The 18,102-nt window shown below is 30.7% G+C and overlaps 1 protein-coding gene across 1 annotated transcript; it reads left to right on the forward strand.

Moving 5' to 3' along the window:
* The first annotated feature begins 2,032 nt into the window (after positions 1-2,032).
* On the forward strand, positions 2,033-9,261 carry LOC137827016 (protein DETOXIFICATION 35). The gene is made up of 9 exons (XM_068633206.2): positions 2,033-2,184; positions 4,877-5,288; positions 5,954-6,579; positions 6,914-6,970; positions 7,047-7,285; positions 7,373-7,491; positions 8,813-8,899; positions 9,024-9,085; positions 9,183-9,261. Exons 1-9 carry the CDS (start codon positions 2,033-2,035, stop codon positions 9,196-9,198), a joined length of 1,770 nt encoding a protein of 589 aa, XP_068489307.2. The 3' UTR covers positions 9,199-9,261.
* Positions 9,262-18,102: the final 8,841 nt, after the last annotated feature.

An 18,102-nucleotide genomic window follows, 5' to 3' on the forward strand; every position in this document is an offset into this window, starting at 1 on the left:
TTTTCCGAATTTTTATATCCGAAACACAAAAACTCTTCTGGATTTTTTTTTTCTGGAATACATTATTTTCAATTTCAGATTTTTATTTCCGGAATAAAGGGTATTTTTGGAATTTTTGAAATTATGTTGGGTGCAAGTTCAAAAGTGTTGGGTGCAGGGAGCATTTGCCATATTGTTTTACTTGTAAGTCCACCAATCAGCTAACTGATATGCAAACTAAGCCCACATTTTAAACGGACCAACCTATAAGGGGCCTCTTCATCCTGCACCCCTACGTTTTTCTTCCTGCACCCCATAATTTTAAAAATCTCAAAATTGGCCTTGACCTTTTATTTAGAAAAGAGCATCGTGGTGGAGTGTGCTACAGATTCATCAGTATGAAAGTGAATCATGTTGTTTTCTAGATGAAGAGATGTCCCAGAAGCAAATTGTTAATAAATTGTTGATTTCTGAATTGCTGAACTCGGAAGCCTAATTTTTGTTACGGATTGATGGGTCTAGAAGATTTACGGTTTTCCCAATATGAAAGATTTACGAATTCCCCAATCCAAAAGATTTATGGATTTCCAAATCCATAATGTGAAAAAACCAATACGGATTTCTGATTCTATAAAATTACCGAACTACATTGTTTGGAATACTATATATAAACTGTGAAAACGATAATCTGAGACACTACCGACCACCACCAAAAGAAATACCTTCTTGTGTTAAGAGATGGAGTAGCGTCGCCGCTGTTTAGAGAGAAATGGTCATGTGTGCAGTCTCTGAACAAAGGAAGAAGAAAGAGTAATGTGAGTTTTATGTGTATTTTAGGATTTTTAAAAAATAATAAGATTATTTTTTTCTTTACATAACATTGTGGATGAAGAGAAAAAAACATAGAGATGCAGGAAGAAGAACCTCTAAGGTAAACACAATTAAATTAATTTAAAGTTTTAGGACTTCTGATCTTTGCCCGACCATAAGTAAAAATAGACTGCCCAACAAACTTTGTATTTATATTTTATTTAGACAAAAAAGTTTTATAATTTTCAAAAGATTTAAATACAACTAATTTAAATTGTTTTATTTTAAACTAATTTAATTTTTTTAACTTTTTAAATTTTTTTTAATAGAATATTTTAACTATCACAAAATATAAAAATATCAAATATAAAATTACTCTCAAATAACATTATTAATATTGATAAGAAAAAAAAAAGTCCTATAAACATCAAAATAATAATTACAAACCGAAAAAATTACTAGTTGTCATATACTAAAAAATAATTCTATTAATATTGGTTGACAGTTTCTGAAAGAGTTCGCAAATCTTCCTTAGAACAAAAAATGTTTTTTAAACAATTTTTAAATTAATATTTAATTAATTACTGATTATTTAAATTTTAAAATTAGTAATTAAAACTTTTATAACTAAATTAATATCAATTTAAAAAAATTATTTATTAATAATAAAAATTAATTTAAAATTAATAATTTTTTAATTTATAAAATAATATTTAATTTAAATAATATAATAATTAATTATTTTTTGTTCCTATTTATATTTAATAATTATTTTGTACTGTACAAAGTGAACTATTCATAAGAATAAAGTATTTTTATCATATTATTAAAATATATATTATTCATAAAAATTACAAGGGACATCATATGAAAGAAATAATATTACTTTAAACCGATTATATATCTTTGTTGATATACGGTGTATATATATATTATAAGAAAAAATTATAAATATAAATTATTTTAAAAAAATATAATTATATTAACTAAATTAGATATTATTTAAAGATAACAAATTTATTTATATATAAAATAAATTTTATTATTAATAAATAATTTCTAAATTAATATTTAATTATCTATTAAAATTTTAGTTACCAACTAATTAGAGGCAATTTCTTCCTGCACCCAATCCATTTTGATTGGCACTTGACGAACATTCTAAAATTCAATTGTACCCTTGTCATGTTTATTTTGAAAAAGTTTGTAGGGTGTGCTGATGCCCTCATACCTTCGCGCAACAATGGAGGACCTTCGCCCTCTTGGCTTCATCTTTGTTCAAGGGGTTCTTCTACTCAACACTACGTTGCCGGAGAAATGTCAACCAAGATGCGAGGATGCGAACGCTCGTGCCAGAGATGGTGTTGGGTGCGAGAATGACAGAAACGAATTTGGGTGTGTGATTGGGTGCAGAAATCACTAAAATCTAATTTCATTTTCATTTTCAATTGGGTGCGGGTCCAATTTGATTGGGTGTAGGGAGAATCAGCCCTAATTAGATTAGATAAATATCAATTTAAAAAATATTTATTGATAATAGATATTATTTTAGATACTAATATTTTTTTAATTTAAATAATATAGTTATTTTTATCATTATAATTAATCTCTATTTAATGATATTTATTGATTTTAAAATTTTCATTTTACAACATTTTTTATTTTAAATAATCACAACTAATAATTTCTTCTGATTATACCTGATACTATAACAAATGAAAGCTGTCATATTAAATTAATAAATAATTAAAAGGGCTTTTACCCTATATGCCGAATTACTGAAATAAATAAATAGTTAAAAGCCAGTCTCCACCCTATAAAAAATAATGAAAATTTATTAAAATGATTTTTACTAGATAAACTAATGTCCTATGAGATAGATAACCAATTTTAAAATAATATCTATTACCACTAAAATTAATTTATAATTATATATACTTGAGAATATCAATATTAACATAAAAAATTATAAACTCTATAAAAATAAAATGAAAAGATTATTTTAGTCAATTTTTTTAATAACTTATGTTATTTAATTAGTCAAATAATACCATATCGAATAATAATTTAACACTCAGTACTAACCATGCTATAAAAAATAATCCGATAAAAATGCTTTAAATAATAAAATTTTATATTTTGTATGAAAAATAATCTAACAAATGAAGAAACGTTACACAGACTTTGTATAATAAAAAAATAAAGATACCATGTTGTTTAATATATAATATATTTTATTTATTTATTTCAATAAATTAATAAAATAAATAGTTAATGTTAATTTCTTAAGGAAAACTTAAATTGTTTAATAAAATTAAATTAAACTAGGATAAGTTTATATAAGCATGCGTTATAAGTTAGCAAATATCATTACAACAAAATCATGAAATAGAAATCATACAAAAAAAATAATTAATTACACTAAATTAGAGACCATTTTAAAGACAAAAAATGTTATGATTTCTAAATTAGTTTCTATTATTATTAAATAGTTTCTAAATTGGTATCTAATTAACTACATAGGTTTTAACTACCAAATATGAAGGTTTCGAATGTAAAATTCTTTTCGGTTTCCATTTTTTTATATAATTTATTGCTTTGATTTTTGTATTTTTCTTGAGCACATTTAATATTCGCTTTTCTTCACCAGAAGCAAACAAAGTCTTAAGCTAATATATTGAGAATTATTTTCAATCAATAATAAATAAAGATGGTCTAGACATGTAACATTATGATTTTTTTTCCTGTTACAATATATTAATAAGTAAACTTTAAGTTTAACTAAATCTTATAAAATCGACTGATTTTTTAATATAAGATTTGCACTAGTGACTTTTAATATGAGATTTGCACTAGTCAATGTGAAATCTCCAATACATCCCTTATATAAATTTTAAGTCTAAAATCTTATCAAATTAGTTTATAAAGTAAAGTTTGTATCCACATATATAAAAAAATGTCTTTATTTGAATGTCAAATCTTCAACACAATCCCACCTTTTACAAATATAGTAACTTAAATAATTATTAGATAACATATAAAGAATGTAACTCAAACATATAATGCTAACAAATTAACATATAATAAACAACAAGGAAATGCTAACAAATTAACATATAATGTATGATTTGGTTTATAGAAGAGGTTTCGTATATGTGAATCAAATAACTCATTTTTCATAAGTTGTACATTATAATAAAAATAAATAAAATAATATTGTGTACGAATATTTTATTAAAATTGTTATATTTTATATGTATACACATAGAAGGCTGTTGTAGAATGAATACTTCTAATATATTGAAAAATAATTCCAATTGACTTAGAACTTACATTAATGGTGACAATATATATATATATATATATATATATATATATATATATATATACCAAAATTAGTCTTTCATGTTTTCTATTGATACTTCTTCTATGGTTGTTGCTTGTGGAGTTAAGTTGAGATATGAATATTTATTAAGAATATTAACTCAAACAATAATTAAGATAACTTAATTTAAGAACAGTTAAGAATGGTTTTTTCTTGTATCAATACTATGACCCATTTGCTTAAAAAATTAAACTATTCAGACAATAACTCAAATAATTCCCTCTGTTGTAATGTGCAGCAGAATTATTGGAGAGTGTGGTTATCCTTATGTTACTGTGATACACAAACGTTACGCAGTGTGTTCTATGATTTCTATCTTTGGCCAACGCAAAAAAAACGCAGAAAACAGTCAATAAATGGGAAAGTTTTTTTTGCTTAGAAACAATAAATATCTGTGTCAGTTGGAGAATGGAGGAGACTAAGTCATCTCATACGTTTCTTGGTCTGCATGGTTTCATTTCAAGGCAAGCCTAAATTGTAGCCAAAAAAATCTTGTGTTGTGTAAACAAAGAAGCAATAAAGTAAAGTTGTTCACACAAAGACAGCAAGAAAATAGAAAGAAAACAAAAAGCCTTCACAAGACCACTTTTTCTTCTTGTTTTCTAGGCACTTTTTTTTGTCTCCACTGCTCTTGCATGAGTTAAGTTCTGCATGCAACCGTCTCATTCAAATCAATACCTGAGAAACAAAAAGGGTTGGATAAAAATCTGCCAAAATAGGTAAAGGAGAGGGAGAAAATGTAGGAGGGTGCAGTAGCTCACCCTCCTCTCCTGAAAACAGTTATAGCAAAACAGCAAAGTTGGGGGGAGAGACACCATTGTTCAACAGTGTGAATTCCATGGAGAACACAGAGCTCCACCATGCTCCTGAGGGTCTAATTGACACAAACGCAGTAGACTACAGTAAAATGACTTCCTTTGCAGATTTTAGAACTGTGTTCGCCATGGAATCCGTAAAGCTTTGGACAATTGCTGGCCCTATTGCTTTCAGCATACTCTGCAATTATGGTGTCAATTCCTTCACAAGTATCTTTGTTGGCCATCTTGGAGATTTGGAACTCTCTGCAGTTTCAATCTCTCTTTCAGTCATTTCAAATTTCTCTTTTGGTTTCTTGGTTAGCTTCTAACGTCTATCAACACTTGGCTTCTTTTCCCATGGTTTTATATACATCAATGTAGACAATTATGCTTGGCTCTATTTTCCATGATTTTTTCTGAATGCAATGATCTTTACCTTTCTGAACAGTAACTTCTAAAGTCCCCACATGAATATATATGTGACTCTCTCGTTACTAGACAATAGATATTCATTCTAGTTAAGAAAACCTTCTAAAATAATTGGTTAAATTTCACTTTAATTTACAAATCAACCAAAGGAAAAAAATACTCTACGTCTATATGCATTTACAAAAGATTCTAAATTGATAGAAAAAACTTGATAGCTAATTGAATATCAATTTAGAAACCAATAATGTTTTTAGTTTTTAAAATGGTCTTTAGTTTAATCAATATAACCAGTACTCTAAAATTGGTTTCTATTTAATGATTTTCTTGTATTGTTAATCCTGGTGGCAACCTTTGTGACTTTGAATTTGATCTTGAAAGAGCAAGTCTATATAGAATTTAATGCTTGAAACTTGTCAATATGTTAACAAGTTCATCTTACTAATCAAGCCATAAACTCTCCAAAAAATTTCATCCCACAAAAGAGTAATCTGTAAAGACATGCGCTTAATGGCAACAAAGTGTGTAGTTGTTTCTAACAAAATGGTATTTGCAGCTTGGTATGGCTAGTGCCCTTGAGACTCTATGTGGGCAAGCATTTGGTGCTGGACAAGTAGAAATGCTAGGGGTTTACATGCAACGTTCTTGGATAATCTTATTGGGTGGATGCGTGTGTCTCTTGCCAATTTACATTTTTTCTGAGAGAATCCTTTTACTCCTTGGACAAGAACGTGAGATTGCAGAGTTAGCTGGAGTATTCACTATTCAATCTATCCCTCAGATGTTTTCTCTAGCAGTCAATTTCCCTACACAGAAGTTCTTGCAGGCACAAACCAAAGTGGGGTTTCTGGCATGGGTGGGTTTTGCAGCCCTTATTTTACATGTGATAATTCTAGTTGTTTTCATGAAAGTTCTTGCTTTGGGTACCACTGGTGCTGCTATAGCCTATTGCTTAACAGCTTGGATCATTGCTTTGGCTCAAGCTGCCTATGTGATTGGCTGGTGCAAGGATGGTTGGACAGGGTTCTCTTGGTTAGCCTTCAAGGATCTTTGGGCCTTCATCAAATTGTCAGTTGCTTCTGCAGTCATGCTTTGCCTTGAGGTTTGGTATTTTATGATCTTGATTGTGCTCACTGGCCACCTTGACAATCCAGTTATTGCTGTTGGATCTCTTTCAATATGGTAAGTCATATCCAAACAACTACATTTCTCACATTATGACTATAATAATGATGAAAAAATTATAGTAATAAAGATGATAATAATAATAATGTAATTATTATGAAAATAATGATGTTAATAATGATGACAGTGAGAGAATAGTACTAGTAATAGGATATGATGACCTTAACAATAAAAATGACAGTGATAGGAATAGTGACACTAATGACAGTTAATGTTCTAAATAGGAGAAACTCAATCATATGGAACAACACTGACTGTGATATTCTCTAAGGTTGTTCTTAAATAGTCTAAGAGCTAGTGTATTTGATACTTTCTGTTTTTGCTCTTTCAGCATGAATATAAATGGATGGGAAGGAATGTTATTTATAGGGGTCAATGCAGCAATTAGGTAAATTCTTTATTTGTGGCTTTTTTTTTCCCACTTTTACAACTTCAAGGAATGATTTTATTTTTCATTTTGTCAGTGTGAGGGTTTCAAATGAACTCGGATTAGGACGGCCAAGAGCAGCAAAATATTCAGTGATTGTGACGATTGTTGAGTCCCTCGTCATTGGGTTAATTTTTGCAGGCATTATTTTGCTTACAAAAGATCATTTTGCTGTGATTTTCACTACAAGTAAAGAAATGATAAAAGCAGTTTCTAAATTAGCAAACCTTCTTGGCATCACCATGATTCTGAATAGTGTTCAGCCAGTGATATCAGGTAAGAGGATCCCAATAATTTGAATTGTATAAAAACACTATTATGCAGTATTAGGCAAATCATGAAATGCTTCTCTTATTCTTTCAGGTGTTGCTGTTGGAGGTGGTTGGCAGTATTTGGTAGCTTACATCAACCTCTTTTGTTATTATATCCTGGGACTCCCTCTTGGCTTCTTTTTTGGTTACAAGTTGGGTTATAGAGTAGAGGTAAACTATACACTCATGTTGACTAGAGATAAAGTTTTTTCATATTATATAAGTAATTGAATCTCATTTTCTAAGCCTGTTTTATAAGATTGAATTAGACTTAAATTCACTTCTTAATATGGTATTAGAGTCATTTATAACCCAATGAGAGATTGTTATCAGACCATCCACTATTGGATCAGTATCAACGTTAGAGGATTTTTTTTTATTAGCAATAAACAAATAAATTAAACCGACTCTAAAGGGGTGGTCCAACCCTCATATAGAACAAGATAGACAAAAGCACCCCATACTCAAACAAAATCTCAAAAGATTTGTCTATTGTCTACCCCGACACTACCAACTAAATACAACAGTAAGATCAAGACCAACCCCACCGTCTTAATAGTAACTTTAAATTGAATGCATACATATCAAGGGTTCTAGACACCAGTTAGAAAATGAGAAACTCATTGATTGTGTCTGTGAAGAGATACAAGACCAAACCTTAACTTGTGTCAGAGAAAAAACTTCACAATGATCAACCACTCCTCCTTTAAACAGTTATTCATGTGTCTCTAAATCTCACTAACCAATGCAATCTAAACATTACCCATAATCAAATTAACTAAAGTAGACGCATCAAGAATTTTGAACCACTCGAAGTGTGATCTAAGAACCCGAGGATCAACCGAACTCGCTCTTAATCAATCATAGAGATTCTACTCTAGCTAAACAACTCTGCATCCGAAGAACAAATGACTTGTTGACTCCTCTGACACCCTGCACAAACAACAAAGGTTGCTCTTGACCCCAACCCCTCATCTCTCCAGATTTACCTTAGAAGCAATCTTGTTTTCAACCACCCTCCAAACTGTGACATGAGCCGAAGGAAGAGCATTAATCTTCTAGAAAAAATTGTACACCGCATATTTTCCTCGACTCACCCTCCCCTTAATAAACCGTAAGTCCACTTGACTATCCTTCCAAACTCACCTGTCCATAGTCTCCAACTCGAGCCTCTTACTAGAAATCTTCTCAAAAAGCTTACTTACCTGATCCTTCTCCCAAGTGTGAGAGGGTGTGTTGGAGATCTTACATCGATTTGATTAGAGATAAAAACAAGAACATTTCATAGTATATAAGTGGGTAAAAATCTCATTTTATAAATCGATTTTATAAAATATAATTAAACTTAAAGTTCACTTTTTTTTAATACCATTTTTGTTATCAATAATTAATGTATGTGGGTTCAAAATTCATACAATTTCTGACTGATTGGTTTTTGTCCATTAAACTAAGTTGACAGGAAAATAAATTGACATGGAAAGTGTTGTTGCAGGGTATTTGGATTGGAATGATATGTGGGACAGCGTTGCAAACGCTCATCTTGCTGATCATTGTCTACAAAACCAACTGGAACAAGGAGGTCAGAATCACTGCTTTTCTGGGCAACCATCAAACTGATATTCATAACTTAACCAATTCACTAAACACAATCACATGTTGCTATAATCTTCTTCTTTTCACTCCTAATTAAGCTCAAATTTCAGGTTGAGCAAGCATCAGAACGAATGCGGCAATGGACCGGACAAGAAATGGATATTAATACCGCGTAAAAATTAAATCCAAACCCTTTTCTCATTAAGATGTTTGCATGTGTAGCTACTGCACAAGTTTCTTATGCTTTTCTTTGTTTTTTTTCAATCTAGGGTTTCTCCGAAGTGAAGAACTAATCTCTCTCAAACACAGGACTGTTAAATACACTTTCCCTCTCTTCATCAAGCTTTTTCATTTACAGTCACTGATCAACATGCTCAAGAAATTTAATCACCTGCAGATTTTGTTCAATATTTTTGGTGATTTTCTTGTGTGATAAGGTACAGTATTTGTATTTGTAAATATAGGTTTGTTTCAGAACACTTGTGTGTCGATAATATAAATAAATAAATGTGGAAACCTTTAATTTGCAATGCACTAGAAAATGGATAAAATATACACTTTTGCATCTTCTATTTTTTATTTTTTTTTTCAGTTTAGAACTTTATCTTTTCACTGAATTATTAATTAGTTATTTATTGTGAATATATAATTATTTAAATATCTAGAGTAAATTATAATTAGGTCATTTTACTTAATCCTGTTAAATCCTTTCTTGTAAGAGATGCAAACACTGCATTGTCTTCTATTCAGTTTGCTAACAAAGTTTTAATTGAGATCTTGAAAATGAAAACTCGTTAGAAACCCAGGCATGTGAAAAGATTGAGTTTCTGAGTTTAAGAATTGTGTAACTGAATCTCCTGAAATAGATTGCATGTATATTTTTCTTTTAATTCTTATTCAGAATTCAAGAACAGGTTTAGACCATTCAAGTAATTTATTGCAAAATTTTCCAGAAAATCGACAGTTTTTGGAACAATCGGTCAGACAATATTTATAATTTCAAACCCGGAATTATAGTTTACAAGAACTCACAGTAAATCCATAGATAATTCATATTCAACATATTTTATTTTTAAATTTTTTATTATTTTTTTTAATGTTTTTAATTATTATTATTTATAAATATTTTTTTTCCAGTTTTAGGTTTTTTTATTGACATTAACTATTATTATATATATGCTAATACAATTATTATTAATGTTTGAAATAAGCCTTAAATGACTAAAGAAATTTTAATCAAGTTTTATTATCATGTTATGATTATTATTATACTTATTAGTATGATTATTAATATTAATATAATTAATAACATCAATATTATTTATATATTTAATATCATTCATTTCATTATTCAAATTAATCACATTATTAACTACTATAATAATATTATTAAATATTATTAATACTATTAAATGTTATTAATATTATTAAGTATTATAAATAGTATTAATATTATTAATATTTTTATTAACAAAAATATTAATATTATTAATATTATTATTACTACTATTATTAATACTTATACTCTTCAGACGTGTTCAGGATCTGACCCGAGCACTTAAGCGCACCATCCTGATCCACCTAACTTATAAAAGTTGAATGCTTAGCTCGGCCCAAAACGGTGATGGACCCAGTGACACGTCAAGTGGTCGGCCCAAACAATTGACAATGTATTTTAATAAGATAGCTAAAATAAAAACAACAACTGAATTAGCTAAGACACATATATTTACTCTGAGATTTGATGAACATAAACAGTTAGAGATAATGTTCTACCTCCACCCCTAATATAAATGGGATATATTAACAAAATATCTTTATGTTATTAACTCCTGAAGGGAGATCTACGAATGCTATAAAAGGGTCTCCCAAGACCCTAAACAAATGTAAGTTTTAATCTGGTGATACTACACCTGTACAGATACTCTATATTAAGATACTCATAGTTATATGCTCTCTCTAACTTGAGCGTTGGAGTCTTGTCAATCGGTGGAGCTCCCCTCACTGTGAATTATTAGCATCCAAAGCAACAACGACAAAAAAGAAAAGTCAGCCCAGAGTCCACCACCAAGATCCAATCCAAGTCAGCTGACAATAACATTTGACGTCTACTAGGGCAAGTAAAAATGATCTTGCTAACTACCCGTGACATAAATGATTATTATCATTTAACTTTGTTATGATATTTTAAATTTGTTATCAAATTATTCTAAAAATCACATATGTATTTAAATTTGTCATCATATTATTATGAAGATAACATAAATGATTATTATCATATAAATCTGTTGTAATATTTTAAATATGTTATCATATTATTATGAAAATCATATATATATATATTTAAATTTGTTATCATGTTATTTTGAAGATAAAATAAATTATTATTATTATATTTTAAGTCAGTTGTGATATTATTCTGAAGATAAAAGATATAATTGTTATTATTAAAATATGTTATCATATTATTATGAAAATCACATATATATTTAAATTTGTTATCATGTTATTAGGAAAATCACAAATATATTTAAATCTTTTATCATGTTATTATGAATAACATAAATGATTATTATCTTTTAAGTCAGTTTTGATATTATTCTAAAGATAAAAGATATAATTGTTATTATTTAAATCTGTTATCATATTATTATGAAAATAAAAGATATATTTAAATTTATTATCATGTTATTCTGAAGATAACATAAATTATTATTATCTTTTAAGATTGTTGTGATATTGTTTTGAAGATAAAAGATATAATTGTTATTATTTAAATTTTTTATTATTATGAAAATAACATATATATGTAAATTTGTTATCATGTTATTCTGAAGATAACATAAATGATTAATTATCATTTAAATCTGTTGTGACATTATTCTGAATATAATATAAATGATTATTATCATTTAAATCTGCTATGAAATTTAAAATTTGTTATGATATTATTATGAAAATCACAAATATATTTAAATTTGTTATCATGTTATTATGAAGATAACACAAATGTTTATTATCATTTAAATTTGTTGTGATATTAATATCATGATCTCTCACATGAGAGAAATTATTTTTGTTATTGGGTATAGAGCGTAGTACTGTAAAAATACATGTCTAGGAAAGTTATGGTATTTAAGCGCGTCCATGGAGGGCCCACCTATCTTTTTTAGGAACTTACCTGGTGTACTAGTTCACGGTTTACAATCGTTGTTCTAGTAAAAAATGAGATGTCGCTTCATCATCATCAATATCATGATCTCTCACATGAGAGAAATTATTACTGTACTGGATATAGAGCGTAGTAGTGTAAAAGTACATGTTTAGGAAAGTTTTGACAAGAAAAAACTTAGTATTTAAGCACATCCATTGGTGACCAACCTCTCTTTTTGGGGGACTTACCTGGTGTACTAGTTCATGGTATACAATCATTGTTCCAGTAAACAATATTATTCCTAACGTATATTTCGATTTTAACTCTATGACAAAAAGGAAGAAAAAGAAAAAGAGATACAGTTACTCCAATTAGTCGCATCCCATAAGTCGGCCTAACTCGGAACAGTTACTCCGATTAGCCGCACCCATACGACGACCTAATTCAAAATAGTTACAGTTACTTTAATTAGCCGCACCCAAAAGACGACCTAACTCGGAACAGTTACAGTTACTTTGATTAGCCACACCCATAAGACAGCCTAACACGGAACATTGAAACCGTTACAATTACTATTATTAATATTATAAATAGTATTAATATTACTCATAATATTATATTATTAATAATATTATTATTATTCATATTATTAATATTATTATATTAATATTATTAATTTTATAATGTTAAAAGTATGTATATCTATTAGTTAGGATTATTATTATTTATGAATATTAGTTATCATTTTATAATTATTTATATTATAATAATATTTTTGATATTATGTATATAATTATTATGATTAATATTATTTATATTTTTAAAACTATTTATATTATTAATATTGTTGATAAAAATATTTATTTTAATAATATTATTAAATTATTTTTTAATATAGATTCGTGGGTAAAAAGTGTGGATAATGTAAAATTTACCTACGAATAAAAATCCGTGGGTAAATAATCTGTAAGTAATGCTAAATTTACCTATAGATTCAGATTCATGAGTAATATCTGTAAGTAATGCTGAATTTACTTACGAATTTAGATCGTAGATAAAAATAATACTGTTTTTGTTTTTTTTTTAGTGGATTAAATTAGCAATTGAAGTAAATGAGTAATTTTCTATCTTTAATCTAACAAATCTTTTGGCAAATATTTTTATATAAAACTTGTCATGTGCAAAAAAAAAAAGGTTTTTAACATGTGAAAACAAAGGTTGATGACATGATTGATTCAAATTTAAAAACTAGTAAAAACTAAGGATTACTGCATCGGCAAAGTCCTAGCTTCTTTAGCATACTAAAGCCTGTTAAGCAGATTACTTAAGTTAGGTTCAGTTAGTCTTCAAGTGTATCTTTGCCTATATATTTCATAACGCTGTATCAGTTTACGCTTAAGTGAATATATGAATATTTTACTCTTTTATCTCTCTATGCCTCCACTCATTCTCTCTCATGTTAACATGGTATCATGAGCCTATTTTTTTGACACATGTCTTCATCCCCAACCTCCTCTTCTTCCTCTTCTGTTTTCCTTTCATCTTCTTCTCCGATGGCCTCTGTTCAGCAATTCACCACTCCCATAAACCTCAAACTTGATGAAGACAATTTTGTTCTCTGGCGTCTTCAAGTTCTTGCCACTATACGTGGTCTCAAACTCTTGAAGTTTCTTTAAGGAAATCAGGTTCCTTCTTCGTCCCCTTCATCTTCTCCTTCTCCCCCATCAGAGGAAGTTCTTCAATATCAACAACAAGATCAGCTTATCATCGCCTGACTTCTTGCTTCAATGACTACACTGATTCTTACAAAAGTCGTGGGCTTGGATTCTTCGGCGCAAATCTGGAAATGTCTTCAAGAACAGTTTGCCTCTCATACGCGTGCTCAAATTCAGAAGATGAAGTTGTTGCTCAAGACTCCTAAGAATGACAAAACGATTTTTGTTTACCTTCATGACATTAAAAAGGCTGTCAACATGCTTGCTGCAATCGGCTCCCCAATTACTACTGAAGATCACATTGAAAGTATTCTTGAAGGGTTACCAGAAGAATACAATGCATTTATTGTTGTTGTTACATCACACACAAATCCTTACTCAATCAATGAGATTGAATCCATCTTAATTGTTCAAGAAGAACGGTTTCAGAGGTATAAGCTTGATCACTCCTCTTTTCAAGTTAATGCTACTTCTGTTCATTCTCAGTATCATCAAAACCCATCCTTTCGTCCATCGTTCAATCAATACTCCTGTGGTGGTCGTTTTCCGCATAAACCCTCAAGCAGGTATTCTCGATCTAATGGACCTCGCCCTTTTCACCGTGATTCTTGGACCCCCTCTCCTTCTGGATCCTGGAAACCTAATCGGGTTCGCTGTCAATTGTGTTAAAAAATTGGTCATAATGCGCTTCAATGTTGGCATTGGACTGGTAAGTCATCTTCTTCCAAGGTCACTGCCAACACATCCCAGTTTTCTACTCTATCTCTTGATGATGGTGAACCATCGATTTTTGGCACACCTTCCACTATCGAAGACCCGCTATGGTATCCGGACAGTGGGGCTTCTCACCATATGACACATGACTCAACTTTGTTTACTGATAATCAAGAATATCAAGGCTCTGCAAATGTTAAACTTGGTAATGGTGCAGGTATGTGTATCTCTCATATTGGTTCTGCATCGTGTGTTTCTCCAGTTACTAACAATGTTCTTTCTTTACAAAACCTTTTACATGTTCCTACTCTCAATAAAAACTTGTTAAGCGTTTCCAAATTTGCCAAAGATAATAATGTTTTCTTTGAGTTCTACTCTGATTCTTGTTATGTTAAACATCAGGTAACCAAGCAAATTTTGTTTCAAGGCATCACTAAAGATGGTCTATACGTTTTTCCTGCTCTAAGATCCACTTCTTACTCTGCTAATTACACATCCTTTAAATCTGAAAAACCTGCTCTACAGTTGTGGCACAACATACTTGGTCATTGCAATTTTAATGTAGTCAAGAACATTTTAAATCAATGTAATATTGCTTGTACTTCTAAATCTGGTTTCTGTGATGCGTGTGTTCAAGGGAAAGCTCATAAACTTCCTTTTTCCTCTTCTACAACTGTTTATACTCTTCCTTTACAATTGATATACATTGATATATGGGGTCCTACTTCTATGCATGCTACAAATGGTGAAAAATATTATATTTTGTTTTTAGATGCTTATTCCAAATTCACTTGGTTCTATTTGTTACACTCTAAATCACAAGCGCTTGTTGCCTTCAAAACCTTCAAATTATTGGCTGAAAATCAAACTGGTCTTACAATTAAAACTATTCAGACTGATAATGCAAAAGAATTTAACTGTTTTAAATCTTTTATTAATGAATCTGGTATACAACACCGCTTCACTTGTCCACATACACACGAGCAAAATGGTGTTGTTTATGCTCTCTGCGGCTTCTCTTCCTATGAATTTTTGGGGTGAAGCTTTTCTCACTGCTATTCAGATTATCAATGTTCTTCCATCTTCTGTCATACAGGGTAAGACTCCTCATGAACTTCTTTTTCACAAGAAACCTGATTATACTATTTTTAAAAGTTTTAGTTGTGTCTGTCATCCTCTCCTTCGTCCCTACAATCTTAACAAATTAAATTTCAGGTCTACTTGTTGTTTATTTCTTGGCTATAGTCAATGTAATAAAGGCTACATCTGTCGTTCACCTAATGGTAGAATATATATCTCTAAGCATGTAGTTTTTAATGAAGATATTTTTCCATATTCTATTTCAAAATATGGTTTTTTACCTAACCCTGATGCTGCCCCTGTGTCTCAAATTACTCTGTTTTAACTGTGATCTCTTCCTCTCCCTTTTCCATTCCTATTTCTGATTCCATTACTCTGCCCACATCACCTTTACACAATCACACATTGTCACCTGCTGTCACCACTACTGATTGTTTGGTTCCTTTATCTAATCAAAATGTTCATTCTATGACTACTCGGGATAAGTCTGGTATTTCCAAGCCCAAAATATATACTGCATCTCTTGTATCTGTGCCTTCTGAACTTGTCAATTCAAAGCTGCACTCCAATCTCCTCAACGGAATCAAGCCATGCAAGATGAATATCGTGCTCTGATTGAAAATAGAACCTGGACTTTGACTCCTCTACCATCAGGAGCAAACATTGTTGGTTGTAAATGGATCTTCAAGAATAAGTATAATGCAAATGGCACGTTTTAGCGACACAAAGCACGTCTTGTGGCCAAGGGATATAGTCAAACTAAAGGTTTTGATTATTCAGAGACTTTTAGTCCTGTAATCAAACATACTACTATCAAAGTGGTGCTTGCTCATGCAGTGTCTGCTCATTGGAACATTCATCAAATCGACATTAATAATGCCTTTTTAAATGGTGATCTGCATGAGGATGTCTACATGCAACAACCACCAGGCTTTATCTCTAACAATTCACAGCTAGTGTGTAAGCTTAACAAAGTTATTTACGGTCTCAAACAAGCACCTCGTTCATGGTATAAAAAGTTAAGTATCACTCTTCAAAGTCTTGGCTTTAATTCCACTACTAGTGATCCATCATTGTTTGTTAGGTTTACTCATTCTTCTTCTTTGTTTGTTCTCATCTATGTAGATGATATCATTATTACTGGATTTGTACCTACTGATATTATTGCTCTTATTTCCACTCTCAAATCTGTTTTTGCTCTAAAGGACTTGGGCCCTCTACATCACTTCCTTGGTATTGATGTCTCCACTCTCCAAGATGGATCTTTGCACTTATCACAGCGTCACTATGTTCAAAGTCTTCTTCAACGAACGCAAATGCTTGAGTCCCATCCACAACCTACACCTATGATTACCAACTTAAAGCTTCCACAAAATGCTTCTACAACCTTTTCTGATCCCTCTTTATTCAGATCCACAGTGGGTGCTCTTCAATATGTGCTCATCACTCGTCCGGAACTCACCTTTTTTGTGAATAAAGTCTCTCAATTCATGCACAGTCCTCAAGAGCATCATTGGAAGGCAGTTAAATGGATCCTAGGTATCTCAAAGGCACATTAGATCATGGGCTTCTTATCAAACACAACACCAATAATACAATCCAGGGCTTCTGTGACTCAGATTGGGCTAGTGATATAGATGACAGAAAGTCTACAACAGGATATTGCATGTATTTTGGCTCTAATCTTGTCTCATGGTCTTCTCATAAACAAAAAATTGTTTCCCAAAGCAGCACTGAAGCAGAGTATCGCGGAATTACGGCTGTCCTGGTTGATATTATTTGGCTTCAATCTTTATTATCTGAACTCCATATCTCCTGTACCATGCCTAAAATTTACTCTGATAACCTTGGAGCAGTTCTACTTTCAGTTAAACTTGTCATGCACTCGAGGTCCAAGCATTTTGAAATAGACATTCACTTTGTTCGTGACCATGTACAGCGGAAGCATGACTCTCTCATTCATCTACCTGCTCATTTTCAACTAGCTGATGTGTTTACAAAGCCTATTTCTGGTCCCAGTTTTACTTCAGTACGTCCTAAACTTATGGTTTTGGAAAAACTCATCATAAGTTTACGGGGGATGTTAAGCAGATTACTTAAGTTAGGTTCAGTTAGTCTTCAAGTATATCTTTGCCTATATATTTCATAACGTTGTATCAGTTTACGCTTAAGTGAATATATGAATATTTTACTCTTTTATCTCTCTATGCCTCCACTCATTCTCTCTCCTGTTAACAAAGCCTCCCCTACACTCTCTTAGAAGATTTATGCAACAAAATCTGCATCATCTAATTTCTTGCACTGACTAGAATATAACTTTATTCCTTATGCATGCTCCCCTGCTGTTCCAGCACCAGCTGATTATAAGGAACTTCATAAGTCTGAGTGCAAATGGCTTTAGATACCCTTATGGTTATGATTTTGCATCTTACTCATCTTGCATAATTTTATGCAATTGGTATTAGATTTAGTATGATTAACGCATAGTGCTTCATTGACAGGTTGCATGCTCCTGTTATAGTTTTT

Source organism: Phaseolus vulgaris, chromosome 8 (genome assembly GCF_051622355.1).
Source record: "Phaseolus vulgaris cultivar YP4 chromosome 8, ASM5162235v1, whole genome shotgun sequence".
Classification (NCBI taxonomy): Eukaryota; Viridiplantae; Streptophyta; class Magnoliopsida; order Fabales; family Fabaceae; genus Phaseolus; species Phaseolus vulgaris.

Coding starts and splice junctions, on each gene's coding strand:
- LOC137827016 (XM_068633206.2), top strand. CDS start 2,033: ATGGAGGACCTTCGCCCTCTTGGCTTCATCTTTGTTCAAGGGGTTCTT. Junction 6,580..6,913: donor GTTGGATCTCTTTCAATATG/GTAAGTCATATC, acceptor TTGCTCTTTCAG/CATGAATATAAATGGATGGG. Junction 8,900..9,023: donor AAACCAACTGGAACAAGGAG/GTCAGAATCACT, acceptor CTCAAATTTCAG/GTTGAGCAAGCATCAGAACG.